This window comes from Mercenaria mercenaria, chromosome 6 (assembly GCF_021730395.1).
Source record: "Mercenaria mercenaria strain notata chromosome 6, MADL_Memer_1, whole genome shotgun sequence".
Lineage (NCBI taxonomy): Eukaryota > Metazoa > Mollusca > Bivalvia > Venerida > Veneridae > Mercenaria > Mercenaria mercenaria.
This window is the reverse complement of record NC_069366.1, coordinates 84749587-84770979: the sequence shown is the minus strand read 5'-3', so window position 1 is coordinate 84770979 and position 21393 is coordinate 84749587. Positions and strand designations below refer to the sequence as shown.

General features: G+C 35.9%; 1 protein-coding gene across 3 annotated transcripts in view; it reads left to right on the top strand.

Annotated features, from left to right (window-relative positions):
* Positions 1-20809, top strand: part of LOC123548349 (lysine--tRNA ligase-like) — a 47519-nt gene extending 26710 nt beyond the window's left edge. For all 3 annotated transcript variants that reach the window (XM_053546511.1, XM_053546512.1, XM_053546513.1), the window contains 10 exons: positions 219-322; positions 1112-1237; positions 1919-2038; positions 6325-6487; positions 7163-7336; positions 7874-7959; positions 9531-9616; positions 10180-10306; positions 15388-15531; positions 16604-20809. In XM_053546511.1, the coding sequence (XP_053402486.1) occupies positions 219-322; positions 1112-1237; positions 1919-2038; positions 6325-6487; positions 7163-7336; positions 7874-7959; positions 9531-9616; positions 10180-10306; positions 15388-15531; positions 16604-16675 (1202 nt within the window). In that variant the 3' untranslated portion in view covers positions 16676-20809. The remainder of the gene's footprint in view (positions 1-218; positions 323-1111; positions 1238-1918; positions 2039-6324; positions 6488-7162; positions 7337-7873; positions 7960-9530; positions 9617-10179; positions 10307-15387; positions 15532-16603) is intronic.
* Positions 20810-21393: the final 584 nt, after the last annotated feature.

Here is a 21393-nt window from a genome sequence, read left to right as displayed (position 1 = left end):
CAAACACCTCAGGAAATTGTTTGGAAGAAACAAAGTAAATTTACTTTTACAGGTAAAATATGCATGTTAAGGGTAGAAGAGAAGAAAAAAAATATACATGTTTCATGATACTTAAAAAAACCCAGCCCAGTTGCCATGTTTAAACACAAAATTTATGTTCACTGTAAAGCAAGTTTGTAAACTTTTGAAAATATAACTCGATCTGTGATTGCTTTCAGGCAAAACAAAGAAGGGAGAATTGAGTATTATACCAAAAAGAATTGTACTGCTGTCACCATGTCTACACCAGCTTCCAACATTGCACTTTGGTGTTAAAGATAAGGTTTGTAATTTATTTTCCTTTTTAAAGCACCGAGATAGTAAAACTTAAGTTACAGCAGCTCTCAGAAATTCAACCTTGCAATTGTGATGATTACAATGCTTGTAAATGGCCAGATGCTGGTGGGTCTGGTCCCCAAACGCAAGAACCTGGTTTCAAAAAAAGCCTGTCTGCTTGGCTCAGTATGAGGACTATAGATCTATTGATGATGAGGTAGTGAAACATATGTTCTGACAATTTAAGAAAAGACACCGTGTAAGAAATCATTAATTTTGTGTTGCACCTCATATTCAGGTGGAAAAGTTGGCTGCGACTTGTAGAGAGTACAGAATCCAGGAACACTGGTTAGGTTAAGTTCCTGCAGCTACATAACTGAAATACTGTTGAAAAACAGCCCTTAATCCAAAACAAGCAAACAAGGATCCCCCTTCAAAAAGAAAATGAATATACAGTAGTTGACCAGTTGGCTGGCTTGTTTTGCCCAGGTGTGAACCCGTACATGTATCCCGGGAACTTCCTCCACTAGTGAAAATTGTAGTAGTCCAACATACTGTACTAGTGATAATGCTAAAATAACAAAAAACAAATATGTGATTGTTTGAATTTAAGCTAAATTAATTTCTCTTCAGAAAAAAGGAAAACAAAATTGAGCTAATTTATGCCTGCATTTATAGATTTGTAAATTGTTTGTTGAAGGCAGGTAATCATGCCAGCTATTTTTGCCATTTTATGTTTAATATTATTGACATTTAGAGAACTGGAAGTATTAATTTGATGCATTTGCTGTTGCAGGAGACAAGATTCAGGCAAAGATATTTAGACCTTATAATAAATGAATCAACACGGAACAAGTTTATTGTGAGAGCTAAAATCATCAATTATCTGAGGCGGTTCATGGACCAGTTAGGATTTCTTGAGGTAAGTTGTGAAAGATTGATCAGGGTTATCTGTGAATTAATCTTGTCAGGGTCTGATTAAGAACTTTGAAATACTAAAGTTTGCAGTCACACTTAACTGTTTTTTCCTGAAGAATATTATATAACTGGTCCAGCATAAATGAAAAAATAAGTGTACAAGGTGAAGAAACAGAATTGCCAAGCAAAGAACACATGCTTTTTACACTGTGGTAAATGACTTAATCATGAAAAAAGCTGTGCAAAGTGAAGAATAGTGCTGACAAGGTTTGAGGAGACCTTGAAAAGTCCTTGAATTTTATGTTATTCTTGAAAATGATATCAGTTTTTGAAAAAAAAAAACTGAAACAGTGGTTAAAGTTTGAGGAGGGGGACTGCATGAGTTTCTCCCACAACTCCTTTAAAATGTTCAGTAGTGGACAGAATAACATTTTTAAGAAGGAGTAAATTGAAGGTAATTTGATAAATGATATGATAGCCTGACTTGATAGTCCCATAGCGGTCTTTTTTCGCTGTCTCTATTGCATTTTATTATAATTTACGCATGTTACAATTTCTTCTGTAAAGCTTTCTGAAAATAGTTGATAAAAGTTGTTTTGACTAAGATTAAAATATTAAAAAAGTTCTTGAAATGTACTCGAATGTTGTCTCGGATGTTCTGTATCAACTGTGGTTGATATTTCAGGTAGAGACACCAATGATGAACATGATACCTGGAGGAGCCACAGCCAAACCTTTCATCACACACCATAATGACCTTAACATGGATCTGTACATGAGAGTGGCGCCAGAATTATACCTCAAAGTATGTAGGTTAACATTTGTTTTCTTGTTTACACTGTGGTTAAACTTTATACCTGTCGTGTATTCTGAAACTCAGTTTAGCTCGACTATTTGAAGAATAGGTAGAGGTATTCGATTCGTCTGTGCATCGGCGTCCACATCAGTGTCCCGATTTGGTAATTTTTATGCCCCCGAAGGGAGGCATATTAGTTTTCAACTGTCCATCCGTCCGTTCGTTCGTTAGTTAGTTCGTTAGTCACAACGTTAACTTTTTGCATGAAGGCACTTTACTCGCGAACCACTGCACCCAGTTCCTTCAAACTTCACGTGCTGATAGTACTTACTGAGTATACCACCCCTACTGACTTTGGGGTCACCAGGTCAAAGGTCAAGGTCACAGGGGCCAATGTTAACTTTTTGCATGAAGGCACTTTAAGCGCGAACCACTGCACCCAGGACCTTCAGACTTCACATGCTGATAAAACTTATTGAGTACACCACCCCTACTGACTTCGGGATCACCAGGTCAAAGGTCAAGGTACAGGGGCCAACATTAACTTTTTGCATGAAGGCACTTTACTCGTGAACCACTGGACCCAGGACCTTCAAACCACATGCTGATAGTACTTATTGAGTACACCACCCCTACTGACTTTGGGGTCACCAGGTCAAAGGTCAAGGTCACCAGGTCAAAGGTCAAGGTGTTGCGGGGGCATTTGTCACCATTAGTGACAGCTCTTGTTTTGTATGTAAGCTTGTATCTCGGTAACCACATGTGGGAATTGATTGAATTCACTGTGATAAACTGACTTGCATTGCGCAGGTTCCATAACTCTATTTTATCTTTATGCCCCCGAAGGGAGGCATATAGTTTTTGAACCGTCTCAGTTTGTCCCGTCGGTCTGTCAGTCTGTCCGCAATTTTCGTGTCCGGTCCATATCTTGGTCATCCATGGATGGATTTTCAAATAACTTGGCACGAATGTGTACCACAGTAAGACGACGTGTCGCGCGCAAGACCCAGGTCCGTAGCTCAAAGGTCAAGGTCACACTTGGACGTTAAAGGTCATTTTTCATGATAGTGCATTCGTGTCCGGTCCATATCTTTGTCATCCATGGATGGATTTTCAAATAACTTGGCATGAATGTGTACCACAGTAAGACGACATGTCACGCGCAAGACCCAGGTCCGTAGCTCAAAGGTCAAGGTCACACTTAGATGTTAAAGGTCATTTTTCATGATAGTGCATTCGTGTCCGGTCCATATCTTTGTCATCCATGGATGGATTTTCAAGTAACTTGGCATGAATGTGTACCACAGTTAGACGACATGTCGCGCGCAAGACCCAGGTCCGTAGCTCAAAAGTCAAGGTCACACTTAGACGTTAAAGGTCATATTTCATGATAGTGCAATGATGGGCATGTCCGGTCCATATCTTTGTCATTCATGCATGGATTTTAAAATAACTACGCATGAATGTGTGGCACAGTAAGACGACGTGTAGCGCGCAAGACCCAGGTTCGTAGGTCAAAGGTCCTAAACTCTAACATCGGCCATAACTATTCATTCAAAGTGCCATCGGGGGCATGTGTCATCCTTGTTTAACAAAATTATGCCCCTTTTTAGCTCACCTGTCACAAAGTGACAAGGTGAGCTTTTGTGATCGCACAGTGTCCGTCGTCCGTGCGTGCGTCCGTCCGTAAACTTTTGCTTGTGACCAATCTAGAGGTCACATTTTTCATGGGATCTTTATGAAAATTGGTCAGAATGTTCATCTTGATGATATTTAGGTCAAGTTCGAAACTGGGTCACGTGCCTTCAAAAACTAGGTCAGTAGGTCTAAAAATAGAAAAACATTGTGACCTCTCTAGAGGCCATATATTTCACAAGATCTTCATGAAAATTGGTCAGAATGTTCACCTTGATGATATCTAGGTCAAGTTCGAAACTGGGTCACGTGCCGTCGAAAACTAGGTCAGTAGGTCTAAAAATAGAAAAACCTTGTGACCTCTCTAGAGGCCATATATTTCACAAGATCTTCATGAAAATTGGTCAGAACGTTCACCTTGATGAAAAATAGGTCAAGTTCGAAACTGGGTTACGTGCCGTCAAAAACTAGGTCAGTAGGTCAAATAATAGAAAAACCTTGTGACCTCTCTAAAGGCCATATTTTTCATGGGATCTGTATGAAAGTTGGTCTGAATGTTCATCTTGATGATATCTAGGTCAAGTTTGAAACTGGGTCACGTGCGGTCAAAAACTAGGTCAGTAGGTCTAAAAATAGAAAAACCCTGTGACCTCTCTAGAGGCCATGATATATTTCACGAGATCTTCATGAAAATTGGTCAGAATGTTCACCTTGATGATATCTAGGTCAAGTTCAAAAGTGGGTCAAGTGCCATCAAAAACTAGGTCAGTAGGTCAAATAATAGAAAAACATTGTGACCTCTCTAAAGACCATATTTTTCATGGGATCTGTATGAAATTTGGTCTGAATGTTCATCTTGATGATATCTAGGTCAAGTTCGAAACAGGGTCATGTGCGGTCAAAAACTAGGTCAGTAGGTCTAAAAATAGAAAAACCTTGTGACCTCTCTAGAGGCCATACTTGTGAATGGATCTCCATAAAAATTGGTCAGAATGTTCACCTTGATGATATCTAGGTCAGTTTTGAAACTGGGTCATGTGCCATCAAAAACTAGGTCAGTAGGTCAAATAATAAAAAAACCTTGTGACCTCTCTAGAGGCCATACTTTTCATGGGATCTGTATGAAAGTTGGTCTGAATGTTCATCTTGATGATATCTAGGTTAAATTTGAAACTGGGTCAACTGCGGTCAAAAACTAGGTCAGTAGGTCTAAAATTATTAAAATCTTTTGACCTCTCTAGAGGCCATATTTTTCAATGGGTCTTCATGAAAATTGATCTGAATGTTCACCTTGATGATATCTAGGTCAGTTTCGAAACTGGGTCACATGCGGTCAAAAACTAGGCCAGTAGGTATAAAAATAGAAAAACCTTGTGACCTCTCTAGAGGCCATATTTTTCATGAGATCTTCATGAAAATTAGTGAGAATGTTCACCTTGATGATATCTAGTTAAAGTTCAAAAAGAGGGTCACGTACCTTCGAAAATTAGGTCAATAGGTCAAATAATAGAAAAACCTTGTGACCTCTCTAGAGACCATATTTTTGAATGGATCTTCATGAAAATTGGTCAGAATTTTTATCTTGATAATATCTAGGTCAAGTTCAAAACTGGGTCACATGAGCTCAAAAACTAGGTCACTATGTCAAATAATAGAAAAAACGACGTCATACTCAAAACTGGGTCATGTGGGAAGAGGTGAGCGATTCAGGACCATCATGGTCCTCTTGTTTGACTTAGCAATTTTTTCAGTACCCACTAATGGGAATGGATTGAAACTTAATGCACTTGTTCACTGTGATGATCTGACATAAACTGAACAGGTTTCATAACGCTATCTTGCATATTTACAAAATTATGCCCCTTTTCCCACTACATTTATTCAGTTAAGTTGAACATTTCTCATCCGATCTTCACCAAACTTGAACAAAATGTGTTTGATCAGAAGTCCTTGGCCAAGTTGATGACTAGCCAAATCGCCTAAGGCACTTCAGAATTATGGCCCTTGAATTACCCAATTTACTCTTCAAAGGTATATTTGTATTGAGTAAACAGTGTATAAAGACTGACTAACTATTTAGGTGGGAGACATACGCTTTTCTCAAAAGCAGCTCTAGTTAGTTTTTAGCTCGACTATTCGAAGAATAGGGGAGCTATCCTACTCGCCCTGGCGTCGGCGTGAGCGTCACACAAATGTTAAAGTTTGCGTACCACCCCAAATATTTTCAAAGTCCATTGAGATATTGCTTTCATATTTTGCATACTTGTTTACCATCATGACCCCAGTCTATAAAAAGGAGGAGGCAACTCTATCAGGCATTTTGACTGAATTATGGCCCCTTTTCGACTTAGAATAAATGTTAAAGTTTGCGTACCACCCCAAATATTTTCAAAGTCCATTGAGATATTGCTTTGATATTTTGCATACTTGTTTACCATCATGACCCCAGTCTGTAAAAAGGAGGAGGCAACTCTATCAAGCATTTTGACAGAATTATGGCCCCTTTTCGACTTAGAATATGCTTATTGTAATGTTAAAGTTTTACTCATTGCTTATATTATACTATCAAGCACTGAGAATAGAGTGCGCTGTCCACTGACAGCTCTTGTTACATTCCCTATTATTTCAGTTTCACATCTCCATATTTTTCCATGTTGTAGATGTTGATAGTAGGAGGGTTAGATAGAGTGTATGAGATTGGCCGACAGTTCCGGAATGAGGGAATAGACATGACGCATAATCCTGAATTCACGACAATGGAGTTCTATATGGCTTATGCTGATTATAACGATCTGATGTCGATCACAGAAACTATGGTCGCAGGTTTGTTTGTCTATGATTATATTGTAGAAGTTGAGAGGAATTTGTTCTGTATTTTGAACTAATTACTGTCTTGCTGTCATGATAATTTTAGTTGCTGAGAATTGAAATTTTGAATGTGCACAGTATATATGTATAAATTTAGTGTGTTAAAACTTGCAACAGATTCTGGTACATGTTAAGGTATATGTTTAATTCCACTTATAAAATGTTTATTTTAAAATAAACAGAGTTAAGGATGGTTTGTGAAATTTAAGTCCTACAACTAAGGTTTGGTAAGACTTTTGGTTTGGTCATAGCGAAGACATCTAGTACAGATCAAAATGTAAAAAAAATAAGTTTAAAAAAATAGACATGTGTATAGGCTTATGTAGAGAATACTTGTTTGTTTCAGTGTAAAATGGAAGTATCTTTTTACCCAGTTGACACCAGAAGCTTATTTATATAATTCTTGAAATATAAGGTCCCATGAGTGAAATGTATTTTAAACTTCCATTTGAAACTAAACACATTTTCTCCATATTTTGTGTTATCAATGGTTTTAGCCCGCTTTAACCCATTTTGTAGTTCTTTTTCAGACAGTGAGAAATACATTCTTGTCTGACATTATGAAAAATACCAAATATTTTTCAATTATTCTCTTAAAAACATGTATTTTAAAAGCTTTCTTTTATATAGGTATGGTAAAAGAGATACATGGAAGCCACAAGGTGCAATATCATCCTGACGGACCGGAGGGACCTGTGTGGGATATAGACTTCACACCTCCATTTAGGAGGATCAGCATGATTGACGAACTAGAGAAAAAATTAGGGGTCACGTTTCCAGATCCAAGTAATCTGAATAATGAAGGTTAGTTTTTGAATAGTTTGTGTTATGCCTTGGATGGACACCCATTTTTGACCAGGTCAGAATATCTTCAGAGATGTTTAGCAAGTAAGATGTTACTGCCTAGTCCGCTCAGAGTAGAGCACATGACCTGCAGTCATAAGGTCCAACTTTAGGTTGCCACAACAGTCAAATTAAGATGGTACAGGCAAATTAGTACTTGTATAAAATCAAGAAAGTTGGATTTGTTAGTTGAAAAATTAGTCATCACTGAGCAAACTTAATTCAGGCTTATGCATAATTATATACGTTTATAGAAAATAGGTATTTTAGAATTGCAGCTATCTTCAAACTTCTCCAGTGATCTATGAAGTTTTAGATTTCAAAGAAGTCACTGGTTGTATTTCTGCGAAATTTGTGAATTATCAGATTGGAAAACAAATACGGTGTTGACAGTTGCTGTTTAAAATAACAAAATAACATTTCTCTATCCTTACACAATACTGTATTAAGGAAATGTTCTATACAAATACTCCAGATGCATGTGTTTATGTTTTACAGAAGTTCGAAAGTTTTTAGATGATCAGTGTGTGAAGCATAATGTTGATTGTACGGCACCAAGGACTTCAGCTAGATTATTGGATAAAGTAAGTTGCTATATATACAGTAAAAGTCTGATTGCTCTAGACTGCAATGGGGTGAACAAATGTGTACAGTTACCTATTGATATACAGCAGGGCTCCAGATAATTTTTTTGGCCTATGAGTATTTACGCAGCATATTTTATGTGACTGAGTAAAATGGTAAAATCTGAAATTGACTAGGAGTAATTTTACTCCTGAAAATTTATGAATGTGAAGAAAACAGAAATAAGTTTTTTACATAATTATTGGGTACATAACACCAATAAATTTGTTTGCAGTTCAGTTTCCTTGGAATGCTTTGGCTTAACACTCACTACTAAATGTAATATTCAGTATACCTTTAGCTATGTTTTTGAGATCATTTTTGTTGGTTTGAAAATGCGTACAGTGTTTGTTCACTTTTACATTCTTAAGATAAAGACATTTTTGTTGTTTACTCCGCACTGGAAGTTGATATTTTAAATCGACACCGCTTTAAAATACACTACCGTACCGTCAATATTAATTCCCAACTATTTGATTTACGCATCCAATGAGTGTATAATATAGTTGAGCCGCACCATGCAAATCCGCAGTCTGGTCAGGATCCATGCTGTTCGTTTTCAAAGCCTCTTGCAATTAGAGAAACCGTTCGCGAACAGCATGGATCCTGACCAGACTGCGTAGATTTGCAAGCTGGTCTGGAGCCATGCTGGTCGCAAATGCAATATGTTGGTTTTCTCATGGTGCGGCTCAGTTTAACCTAGATTTTTTTAGTACCATTCAATGTGTGTGTACGTTCAGTGTGGGAGAATTAATGCCAACCTTGCTCTGTTATATAAAGTTTCCAGATGATTCAGATTTTGTTTATGCTAGTAAAAAGTTATTGCATGTGTTTCTGTAATTTCATATACGTTTTTATACGCTTAAAAATGATCAGACATTTGTATATGCATTATTTCAAAGTGTAATTTACGTTAATACGTATCTTATCTGGAGCCCTGATACAATCCAGGAACACTGATTAGATTTACTGTATAACTAAACAATTTTCGAGAAATGGTGTTAAACCAGTACCAAACAACAGACAGGCAAATGTTTAGTTGACCGCCATGTGCGAAAACCAACAGTCTATTCGACCAGCAAGGATTCTGACCAGTGCAAATCCAGACTGAAAAGTTATCAATTTCAGCACTCATGCAACTGATAAGTGAGCAGTTTGGATCCAGATCAGACTGCACGGATGTTCAGGCTTATCTGGATCCATACTGATTGCAAAGCCATGTTGGTTTTCGCACAGCGGTACTCAGTTGCATTCTATAAATGTGGATGTAAAGCATCAGCAGTCTTCTAGACAAATGAAAAAAAATATTCTAAAGTGATTTAGAAATCTGTACTATGTCAGTGGTGAATAACTTTGTTACACCTGTATAAAATACTTAAATGTTCAAGTTACCATTTATGTAATGCAATGTTATTGGGAGTTAAATGTTTAATTGTTCATGGTAATATGTTAATACAGTATTAATATGTATCATAGCCAGTCCAGATGTTAAATGTTCATTTGCTTTAATTTTTATCTTTTTATTTCACAGCTTGTAGGAGATTTTATAGAAGAAAACTGTGTTAGTCCCTCATTTATCATCGATCATCCACAAGTCATGAGTCCACTTGCTAAATGGTAATAATCACTTCCTACTTTAATTTTTAATCTTTCATCATGTTGTGTTGACTGATCTTAAACGCAGTATGTTTTGATGTTGTTTCTAAATACGCATGTGAAACAGAAAGTATTTTATGATCAGCTGCGGGCACATCCACTACAGTTGTCCTCGCCCTAACTTGAGCAGTTCTAATCCAGTGATCACCTAACTTGTGATGTTTATGGGCAAATTATCTTGGCCAAGTTCAATAACCAGCTGGATAGTTTTTTGTTGCTCTGGAGAAATAACCCTTGAACCAGTCGAAATTGAAAAAATTGAAAATGTGTCTGCTCTAGTAAAGAATTTTAAGAACCAAAGGTAATCTGTTGTAACAGGCTTGTGTTATGACAGTTTGGCAGTCTTTTTTTTTTTGCGATTTGTTTTGCTTTTCACTAAACATATGACACACAGATCTTAGTGTATTCAGAACAAAAAACAATAGAAGTACTATCTTCATTGCCAAGATGTTTATGTGCTTGTTAAGATATCTACAATAGTTAACATCCCTGATTTATACATACAATAAATTATTTACATTCAGGCACAGATCTAAGTCAGGGCTGACAGAGCGATTTGAATTATTTGTATGTAAGAAGGAAATTTGTAATGCTTACACAGAGTTGAATGACCCAGTTGTACAGCGGGAACGCTTCCAACAACAAGCTCAGGTAGGCTGTGTAAATTACTTGCTTTGTTTGTATTGGGAGGTTTATCCCAGCTTTTTAATGATAATTATTTTAAAAGTGAATTCAGAAATTTATATTCAGCATGCAAAAAAAATTATTTGCATTGTTAGGTTTAAAATTTATTTTGCAGTTTGAGATGGTCAGATTCAATTGCTGTTTCCATTTGTCAGGGCACAGGTCCCTCTGTCCTGTTTATTCAACAGAGATAAGATCAGATCTGTGCAAAAGCAATTTGGAGGTTGAAAAACAAGATTGATATATTTTGACCAGTTTTGTTGCTTACTTTCAAACAATATCTATGTTTATTATCCCAGGATCAAGTAAAATATCTTCATTTCAAGCTTGTCAAGAATTTCTGTTTGTATTGTAATTTTTCATCCTGGAAAATCAGCTGTAAGTGTCTAGGTGCAGGTCTCATACTTGTTTAATATAGGAGATGACATAATGTTTGTGCAAAATCAACTTAGAATTTGAAACACAAGTTGGTATATCTTGAACACTTTTTACTCTTCAAACAAAAGACATCAGATTTAGCGAAAGTTCCATTATCATTTCTAAAATGTAAAGACTTAACGTGAGGGCACAGGTCCCTCTATCTTGTTTTATAACAGAGATAAGATCATATCTGTGCAAAATCAACTTGGAAGTTGAAAAACAAGATTTGTATATTTTGACCAGTTTTGTTGCTTACTTTCAAACAATATTTATCAGATTTAGTGAAAGTTCTATTATCACCTCTAAATGTAAGAACTTAACATGAGGGCACAGGTCCCTCTATCTTGTTTTATAACAGAGATAAGATCATATCTGTGCAAAATCAACTTGGAAGTTGAAAAACAAGATTGGTATATTTTGACCAGTTTTGTTGCTTACTTTCAAACAATATTTATCAGATTTAGCTAAAATTTAATTAACACTTTTAAAATGTAAAGACTTAGCATCAGGGCACAGGTCCCTCTATCTTGTTTTATAACAGAGATTAGATCATATCTGTGCAAGATCAGCTTGGAGGTTGAAAAACAAGATTGGTATATTTTGACCAGTTTTGTTGCTTACTTTCAAACAGTATTTGTCAGATTAGCTAAAGTTCCATTATCACTTCTAAATGTAAAGACTTAACATGAGGGCACAGGTCCCTCTATCTTGTTTTATAACAGAGATAAGATCATATCTGTGCAAAATCAACTTGGAAGTTGAAAAACAAGATTGGTATATTTTGACCAGTTTTGTTGCTTACTTTCAAACAATATTTATCAGATTTAGCTAAAATTTAATTAACACTTTTAAAATGTAAAGACTTAGCATCAGGGCACAGGTCCCTCTATCTTGTTTTATAACAGAGATTAGATCATATCTGTGCAAGATCAGCTTGGAAGTTGAAAAACAAGTTTGGTATATTTTGACCAGTTTTGTTGCTTACTTTCAAACAATATTTATCAGATTTAGTGAAAGTTCTATTATCACCTCAAAAACGTACAGACTTAGCATCAGGGCACAGGTCCCTCTATCTTGTTTTATAACAGAGATAAGATCATATCTGTGCAAAATCAACTTGGAAGTTGAAAAACAAGTTTGGTATATTTTGACCAGTTTTGTTGCTTACTTTCAAACAGTATTCGTCAGATTTAGCTAAAGTTCCATTATCACTTCTAAATGTAAGGACTTAACATGAGGGCACAGGTCCCTCTATCTTGTTTTATAACAGAGATCAGATCATATCTGTGCAAAATCAACTTGGAAGTTGAAAAACAAGTTTGGTATATTTTGACCAGTTTTGTTGCTTACTTTCAAACAGTATTCGTCAGATTTAGCTAAAGTTTAATTAACACTTTTAAAACGTAAAGACTTAGCTTCAGGGCACAGGTCCCTCTATCTTGTTTTATAACAGAGATAAGATCATATCTGTGCAAAATCAACTTGGAAGTTGAAAAACAAGATTGGTATATTTTGACAAGTTTTGTTGCTTACTTTCAAACAGTATTCGTCAGATTTAGCTAAAGTTCCATTATCACTTCTAAAATGTAAAGACTTAACGTGAGGGCACAGGTCCCTCTATCTTGTTTTATAACAGAGATAAGATCATATCTGTGCAAAATCAACTTGGAAGTTGAAAAACAAGTTTGGTATATTTTGACCAGTTTTGTTGCTTACTTTCAAACAATATTTATCAGATTTAGTGAAAGTTCTATTATCACCTCTAAAACGTACAGACTTAGCATCAGGGCACAGGTCCCTCTATCTTGTTTTATAACAGAGATTAGATCATATCTGTGCAAGATCAACTTGGAAGTTGAAAAACAAGTTTGGTATATTTTGACCAGTTTTATTGCTTACTTTCAAACAATATTTATCAGATTTAGTGAAAGTTCTATTATCACCTCTAAAACGTACAGACTTAGCATCAGGGCACAGGTCCCTCTATCTTGTTTTATAACAGAGATTAGATCATATCTGTGCAAGATCAACTTGGAAGTTGAAAAACAAGTTTGGTATATTTTGACCAGTTTTGTTGCTTACTTTCAAACAGTATTCGTCAGATTTAGCTAAAGTTCCATTATCACTTCTAAAATGTAAAGACTTAACGTGAGGGCACAGGTCCCTCTATCTTGTTTTATAACAGAGATCAGATCATATCTGTGCAAAATCAACTTGGAAGTTGAAAAACAAGTTTGGTTTTATTTTGACCAGTTTTGTTGCTTACTTTCAAACAATATTTATCAGATTTAGTGAAAGTTCTATTATCACCTCTAAAACGTACAGACTTAGCATCAGGGCACAGGTCCCTCTACTTTGTTTTATAACAGAGATAAGATCATATCTGTGCAAAATCAACTTGGAAGTTGAAAAACAAGTTTGGTATATTTTGACCAGTTTTATTGCTTACTTTCAAACAGTATTTGTCAGATTTAGCTAAAGATCCATTATCACTTCTAAATGTAAGGACTTAACAATAGGGCACAGGTCCCTCTATCTTCTTTTATAACAGAGATAAGATCATATCTGTGTAAAATCAACTTGGAAGTTGAAAAACAAGTTTGGTATATTTTGACCAGTTTTATTGCTTACTTTCAAACAGTATTTGTCAGATTTAGCTAAAGATCCATTATCACTTCTAAATGTAAGGACTTAACAATAGGGCACAGGTCCCTCTATCTTCTTTTATAACAGAGATAAGATCATATCTGTGTAAAATCAACTTGGAAGTTGAAAAACAAGTTTGGTATATTTTGACCAGTTTTATTGCTTACTTTCAAACAGTATTTGTCAGATTTAGCTAAAGATCCATTATCACTTCTAAATGTAAGGACTTAACAATAGGGCACAGGTCCCTCTATCTTCTTTTTAACAGAGATAAGATCATATCTGTGTAAAATCAACTTGGAAGTTGAAAAACAAGTTTGGTATATTTTGACCAGTTTTATTGCTTACTTTCAAACAGTATTTGTCAGATTTAGCTAAAGATCCATTATCACTTCTAAATGTAAGGACTTAACAATAGGGCACAGGTCCCTCTATCTTCTTTTATAACAGAGATAAGATCATATCTGTGTAAAATCAACTTGGAAGTTGAAAAACAAGTTTGGTATATTTTGACCAGTTTTATTGCTTACTTTCAAACAGTATTTGTCAGATTTAGCTAAAGATCCATTATCACTTCTAAATGTAAGGACTTAACAATAGGGCACAGGTCCCTCTATCTTCTTTTATAACAGAGATAAGATCATATCTGTGTAAAATCAACTTGGAAGTTGAAAAACAAGTTTGGTATATTTTGACCAGTTTTGTTGCTTACTTTCAAACAGTATTTGTCAGATTTAGCTAAAGATCCATTATCACTTCTAAATGTAAGGACTTAACAATAGGGCACAGGTCCCTCTATCTTCTTTTATAACAGAGATAAGATCATATCTGTGCAAGATCAACTTGGAAGTTGAAAAACAAGTTTGGTATATTTTGACAAGTTTTGTTGCTTACTTTCAAACAGTATTTGTCAGTCAGATAAAAAAGATTGTGCCCCAAAAATTGTTTTTAGTGAGGAGGCACTTAGCCAATTGCCCTTTTCTGTACATATGTTTTTCCATCCTTGCATCCTGATTTGTCATGCATATCTTTAAAAGTATTTGACCAAGTCATCAAACCTCACAAGATTTTCATTCAGCATGAGAAGTTGTGCATTGGGATTTCACTTAGTCAGACCAGAATTGTGTCCTTGACTTAGTGAAAAATACACATAAATTGCTTAAAATTTTGTGTTGCATATATATCTTAAAAATATTTGACCATGTTTGAGTTATGAAACCATGTACAGCCACAGGAAGTGGGGGCACCAGTGTCCAAAGGACACACATCTAGGTAAAAATAGCAAGACTAAATGTCAGGGCACAGGTCCCTCTTTCCTTGTCATTTAACAGAGATAAGATTATATCTGTGCAAAATCAGTTTTGAAGTTGAAAAACAGGTTTTGGTGTATCTTTACAGAATTTGTTGCTTACTTTCAATTTAAATTATCCCATGTAGAAAATTGAGACTTCCACCTGACGAGGAACTTTAGATAAGAGAAATAGAATGATGTCATTCAAATTTGTTTTATGTGCACATACATATCCCTATGTCCTGTCTTCATCATAGGCAGGGACATGAGTAGCGTTGTGCCACATTAATTTTGAAAGATGCAGAACAGCTAAACACTAAAATATGGTAATCTGTTGCTTACTTTCTTACATCTCACCTTTATGTAACCTTGGCTTGTACTCTTGTTCATATCCATTGACTTTTATAGCAGAGTGCCTAGGCGATGGTAGCAAAGTGCCTAGACCATGATGACAAAGTGTCTGGACCTGACAGAGTTGCTTTATAATGAGATATCTGACCTCTTTAATACTTACGAGTTGAGCCTTGCAATGTCAAGTTTAAAGCCAAATCGTTTTAAGTGGTTTGCAAAAAGTCAGTTCTTCTAATCCAGTGAACTACCATGCCAGATATACAACATGAAAGGTTGCCTTTGGAGTTTATCATCAGTTAAGTCATACTGTTGTGTCTGACTATAGAAATTTTTATTTCAGGACAAAGCTGCTGGTGATGATGAAGCCATGTTTGTAGATGAGTCGTTCTGTACGGCATTAGAGTATGGTCTACCACCAACTGCTGGTTGGGGTATGGGCATCGATAGACTGGCCATGTTCCTAACAAACTCAAATAACATCAAGGTATGCTGTTTATTTAATATGTGTATTTGTTCTGAAATAAAAAATTGAATTACATAGTGGTTCAACAACAAGTATAATTCCATTATTACATATTCAAAAGTTTAGAGCTTGTCATGAGAAAACCAACATAGTGGGTTTGCGACCAGCATGGATCCAGACCAGCCTGCGCATCCGCGCAGTCTGGTCAGGATCCATGCTGTTCGCTAATGGGTTCTCTAATTACAATAGTCTTTGAAAGCGAACAGCATGGATCCTGACCAGACTAGACAGGTCTGGATCCATGCTGGTCTTAATCCCACTATGTTGGTTTTCTCATGGCGCTGCTCATATTAGCTTTTGGATTCTCTATGATGGGAACGGTTAAGGTCACAGAATTAAGTTGCTTGCTCCTCACCCCAGTTGGTTCGAGCCATGCTTTGGGTGTTCATAGTTTGAAGAAACTTTCCTGTATGCTGGCTTAAGGTCAGTGGTTCGACCCAGATGCCCATCCATGCTTGAAATAATGCCGGAGGGACACTAGGGGATCTTCCTCCACCATTTAAACTAGAAAGTGAGCATTTGTCTGTGTTCACACAACGGAAAATATAAGCATTCAGTTACCTGGTTCAATACTAGGTGAATATTTATGTACATTGTGATTAGGACTGGTCAGCCCAGTTTCAGTAAAATGTGACTGGGTGGGGAATCATGTCGGGTGTCTTCGGTGTGATATTCTATTGAGGCATCACTATAAAGTGGCTGCTACAAGTAGACACGTTCGTTTAAATACTGAAAAATTGTTGAAGAGAGGTTAAACTGGAACACACACACACACACACACACACACACACCACACACACACACACACACACACACACACACACACACGTTGTGATTATGTAAGGTATTGGAGATGTAGGTTGAATAGTTTATTAAAAAATATCACTGCGCTTCTGTGAAATTAAATTATATTACATATGCATGTTTATAGTGATTATTATTAGTGACAGTAGGTTTTACAGCGGTGCTAAATACACCAGGTGTGTCGAGGTTAGATGATTTGCTATTTAAATGAAGTTTCTTATCTTTTCAGGAGGTATTGTTGTTCCCTGCCATGAAACCTGAAGATAAAACTGTGTTAGAAAACCCACCTGCAGAGTCATAGCAACACATAACCATAGATACTTGATGTTAATTTATTGTTGCTAACCTTTGTGATACCATTCAGAAGTTTTTTTGTGTAACACTTGTAAGGCTTGGATCTGGTATATAGGTTATTATGAGAGAAAAAAAGTTTTAATTTTGAGTACCACAGATATTTTCACAGTGATGGAGATTTATCGACAATTTTTGTTAAAAACTGTGCATATACAATGAATTTCTTCTCTTAACAAGTCAGCTTATTTGAAATATTACGCTTTTGAATCGTCTTGTCTTTTACAAATAGACGTCTGTCTTTCTAGTTTGAAGAGGTGTTAGGCAAGGTTTTGAATTCTCAGCTTGTCTGTTTACAACTTTTATTCAAAATCTTGATTTATAAGTGCTGCAACTACTATGTATGGACAGATATATTTAGGACATGTTTTAATGGCATATATAACATATCAGTTTGTCAGCACTTACTTTTGTTTCATCATGTCTTGTTTAATAAATTGAGAAGGCCTAATAGTTTAGGCTGATTCCGGTCCATTCATTGCTCTGCACAGAGCATCTGCATTGTTAACATTTACAGTAGGTTTCATCTTTAAATATTTTCAGTCTCAATAGGAATATTTGTGTGTGATTAGGATGTGCATCTTGTCTTAGGACATTGATGAGGATATAGAGTGGTGATCACATTCACTATATTTCCTTCTTGTACCATTTCGAAAAAAAATTATTGTCAATGATGAAAGCCAAACTTTCCCTTATTTTTACACATATACTGAACCTCCATGTTTTAATCTATTATTTGGTTTTATTTTCTAAGAAAAGGCAGATCTATACATAATCATATTCAGGTTTATAATATTGACTTAACAGTATGGATTTATTTATTTTGATTAAAAAAAACTTGATATGATTACTGCTATTTGTATTTAATAAAGACAAGAATTGGATGTCTTATAACTGTAGAATGGCAAAAGGTGCAAGAAAAATGTGAAATTGTATCTATCGAATGATGTTCTGTGATCCTTACAAAGCAAAGATAGAAAACTGTTTTATGCTAATCTTACATTTTAAAGTGACTGAATTGTTGCTGTGGTAAATTACTGTCTTAAATTAGAGTACGTCGTGAAGATCTATGTATTTGCTAATGTACCAGTACAAGTTTGTACCCTTATCATCTGACAATAAGTCACTGTTTTATTCTAAGAATGCGTCACAGTTAAATTGCTGTCTGCTTTTCTCCAGTGAAAATGTTAATAACACATGCATTGTTGATGAAAAAAGGTTATTTTATATGTCAAATTTATATTTATACAGAATGTAGTGAAGCTTATAAGTGCTTAGTGATTTTTGTGTCCCTGAAAATTTCAGGTGGGGGACAGTTGGATTTGCCCTTGTCTGTCAGAAGTTGTGTTGTGCATATCTCTAAAAGTACCTGACTTGAAGTCATTAAAACTTCTCCCCATGTGAAGTTGTGCACCTGAGGTGTTTTTTTTTTTTTTTTTTTTTTTTTTTAAAAAGTGTTTGACCTAGAGTTATAAAACTATGTATTTATTCAGAACGCATTTGTGCATTTGGGTGGTGTTTTGGTATTTTACTTTGCAAGAGTAATAGCCATGGACTTAGTAAAAAATATGCTTTTAGAGCATAAAAGTTTTTCCCATTTATCTCTAACCCAACCCAATGTAATATAAAAGTTTGCATAGTCTTGCAATGTCAACAAGTGACATACAACCCCCGTATGGTGACAGGAAGTGGGGTACCAGTGTCATGTGGACAGACATATAGTTTTTAGCTCTTTTGATGTAGCAAGATATTAATGTTTTACTAGAGTTTGAAAGTATTGTGTAAGTTTAATACTCTTAGCAAAAAATTGTTTGAATACAAAACCTGCTCAGTGTGTGCAAAATAGGTTTGAACTTGAAATTTAAGAAGAACGAACGAGACCTTGCTAATTTATAAATATTTGTCTGCTACATTTATATAGAAAAAAGTCAATTGACAGTAATTCAGATTAGCTTGTTATGGTTAATGAAGGTTTGGGGCATACTTTCACCTGAAGTTTTTGTACTGATGTGCATATTTTTGCCATACTGGATAGCATGTGATTGTACCAGAAGGGTATCACTGCACAGTTGCAGAGTTAAGTGCTTTTTAGCTCACCTGTCACAAAGTGACAAGGTGAGCTTTTGTGATCGCGCGGTGTCCGTTGTCCGTCCGTCCGTCCGTCCATAAACTTTTGCTTGTGACCACTCTAGAGGTCACATTTTTGATGGGATCTTTATGAAAGTTGGTCAGAATGTTCATCTTGATCATATCTAGGTCAAGTTCGAAACTGGGTCACGTGCCTTAAAAAACTAGGTCAGTAGGTCTAAAAATAGAAAAACCTTGTGACCTCTCTAGAGGCCATATATTTCACAAGATCTTCATGAAAATTGGTCAGAATGTTCACCTTGATGATATCTAGGTCAAGTTCGAAACTGAGTCACGTGCCATCAAAAACTAGGTCAGTAGGTCTAAAAATAGAAAAACCTTGTGACCTCTCTAGAGGCCATATATTTCACAAGATCTTCATGAAAATTGGTCAGAACGTTCATCTTGATGATATCTAGGTCAAGTTCGAAACTGGGTTACGTGCCATCAAAAACTAGGTCAGTAGGTCAAATAATAGAAAAACCTTGTGACCTCTCTAAAGGCCACATTTTTCATGGGATCTGTATGAAAGTTGGTCTGAATGTTCATCTTGATGATATCTCGGTCAAGTTCGAAACTGGGTCACGTGCGGTCAAAAACTAGGTCAGTAGGTCTAAAAATAGAAAAACCTTGTGACCTCTCTAGAAGCCATATATTTCATGAGATCTTCATGAAAATTGGTCAGAATGTTCACCTTGATGATATCTAGGTCAAATTTGAAAGTGGGTCACGTGCCATCAAAAACTAGGTCAGTAGGTCAAATAATAGAAAAACCTTGTGACCTCTCTAGAGGCCATATTTTTCATGGGATCTGTATGAAAGTTGGTCTGAATGTTCATCTTGATGATATCTAGGTCAGTTTCGAAAGTGGGTCACGTGCCATCAAAAACTAGGTCAGTAGGTCAAATAATAGAAAAACCTTGTGACCTCTCTAAAGGCCAAATTTTTCATGGGATCTGTATGAATGTTGGTCTGAATGTTCATCTTGATGATATCTAGGTCAAGTTCGAAACAGGGTCATGTGCGGTCAAAAACTAGGTCAGTAGGTCTAAAAATAGAAAAACCTTGTGACCTCTCTAGAGGCCATACTTGTGAATGGATCTGCATAAAAATTGGTCAGAATGTTCACCTTGATGATATCTAGGTCAAGTTTGAAACTGGGTCATGTGCTGTCAAAAACTAGGTCAGTAGGTCAAATAATAAAAAATCCTTGTGACCTCTCTAGAGGCCATACTTTTCATGGGATCTGTATGAAAGTTGGTCTGAATGTTCATCTTGATGATATCTAGGTCAAATTTGAAACTGGGTCAACTGCGGTCAAAAACTAGGTCAGTAGGTCTAAAATTATTAAAATCTTTTGACCTCTCCAGAGGCCATATTTTTCAATGGATCTTCATGAAAATTGATTTGAATGTTCACCTTGATGATATCTAGGTCAGTTTCGAAACTGGGTCACGTGCGGTCAAAAACTAGGCCAGTAGGTATAAAAATAGAAAAACCTTGTGACCTCTCTAGAGGCCATATTTTTCATGAGATCTTCATGAAAATTAATGAGAATGTTCACCTTGATGATATCTAGGTAAAATTCAAAACAGGGTCAAGTACCTTCGAAAACTAGGTCAATAGGTCAAATAATAGAAAAACCTTGTGACCTCTCTAGAGACTGTATTTTTCAATGGATCTTCTTGAAAATTGGTCAGAATTTTTATCTTGATAATATCTAGGTCAAGTTCAAAACTGGGTCACATGAGCTCAAAAACTAGGTCACTATGTCAAATAATAGAAAAAACGACGTCATACTCAAAACTGGGTCATGTGGGAAGAGGTGAGCGATTCAGGACCATCATGGTCCTCTTGTTGTGATTTATGTAGTTATTGAACTCACCCATCAAATCTTATTTATTGGAACAATGTTTAAAGTGATTTACACATACAAAAATAAAGAGAAACTTCTGTACATGTGTCTTGACTTTTCAAACATCTACTTAATAGTGACACTCCCATTTGGAAACCTGTGTTACGTCATATTTTCCTCGAAACATCTCTGAAATTGCTGATAAGAATTACATCAAACCTGCTCTGCAGCATGTTTGTATTGCCCTCTCTCTTGTTTGTTCAAATGGTTCTACTTTGGTTCTTGTTCGGGTTGTCAGAGCTTTAAATGAAAATCTTTTAAATGACTTCTCACCTGACCACCTGATGGATCTTCACAGGACTTGCTCTGTAGCACCATAGCATAGTATTCCCTTAGTCTGGTTCAGACTTCTGCTTGACACATTTTAGGGGCTGGCAGAGCTGAAAAAAGATGAAAACTTTACACAAAGTCTTCTCATGAACCACTAGATGGATCTTCACGAAATTTGGTCTGTAGTGTCCTAGTATGGTCTTCCCTTAGTTTGCTTTAAATGGTTCTGCTTGACCCATTTTAAGAGCTGGCAGAGCTGAAAATTGATGAAACTATACAAATTCTCATAAACAATGTGGTGGATCTTCACAAAACCTAGTTTGAAGTATCCTAATATGGTCCTTTCTCAAATGTGT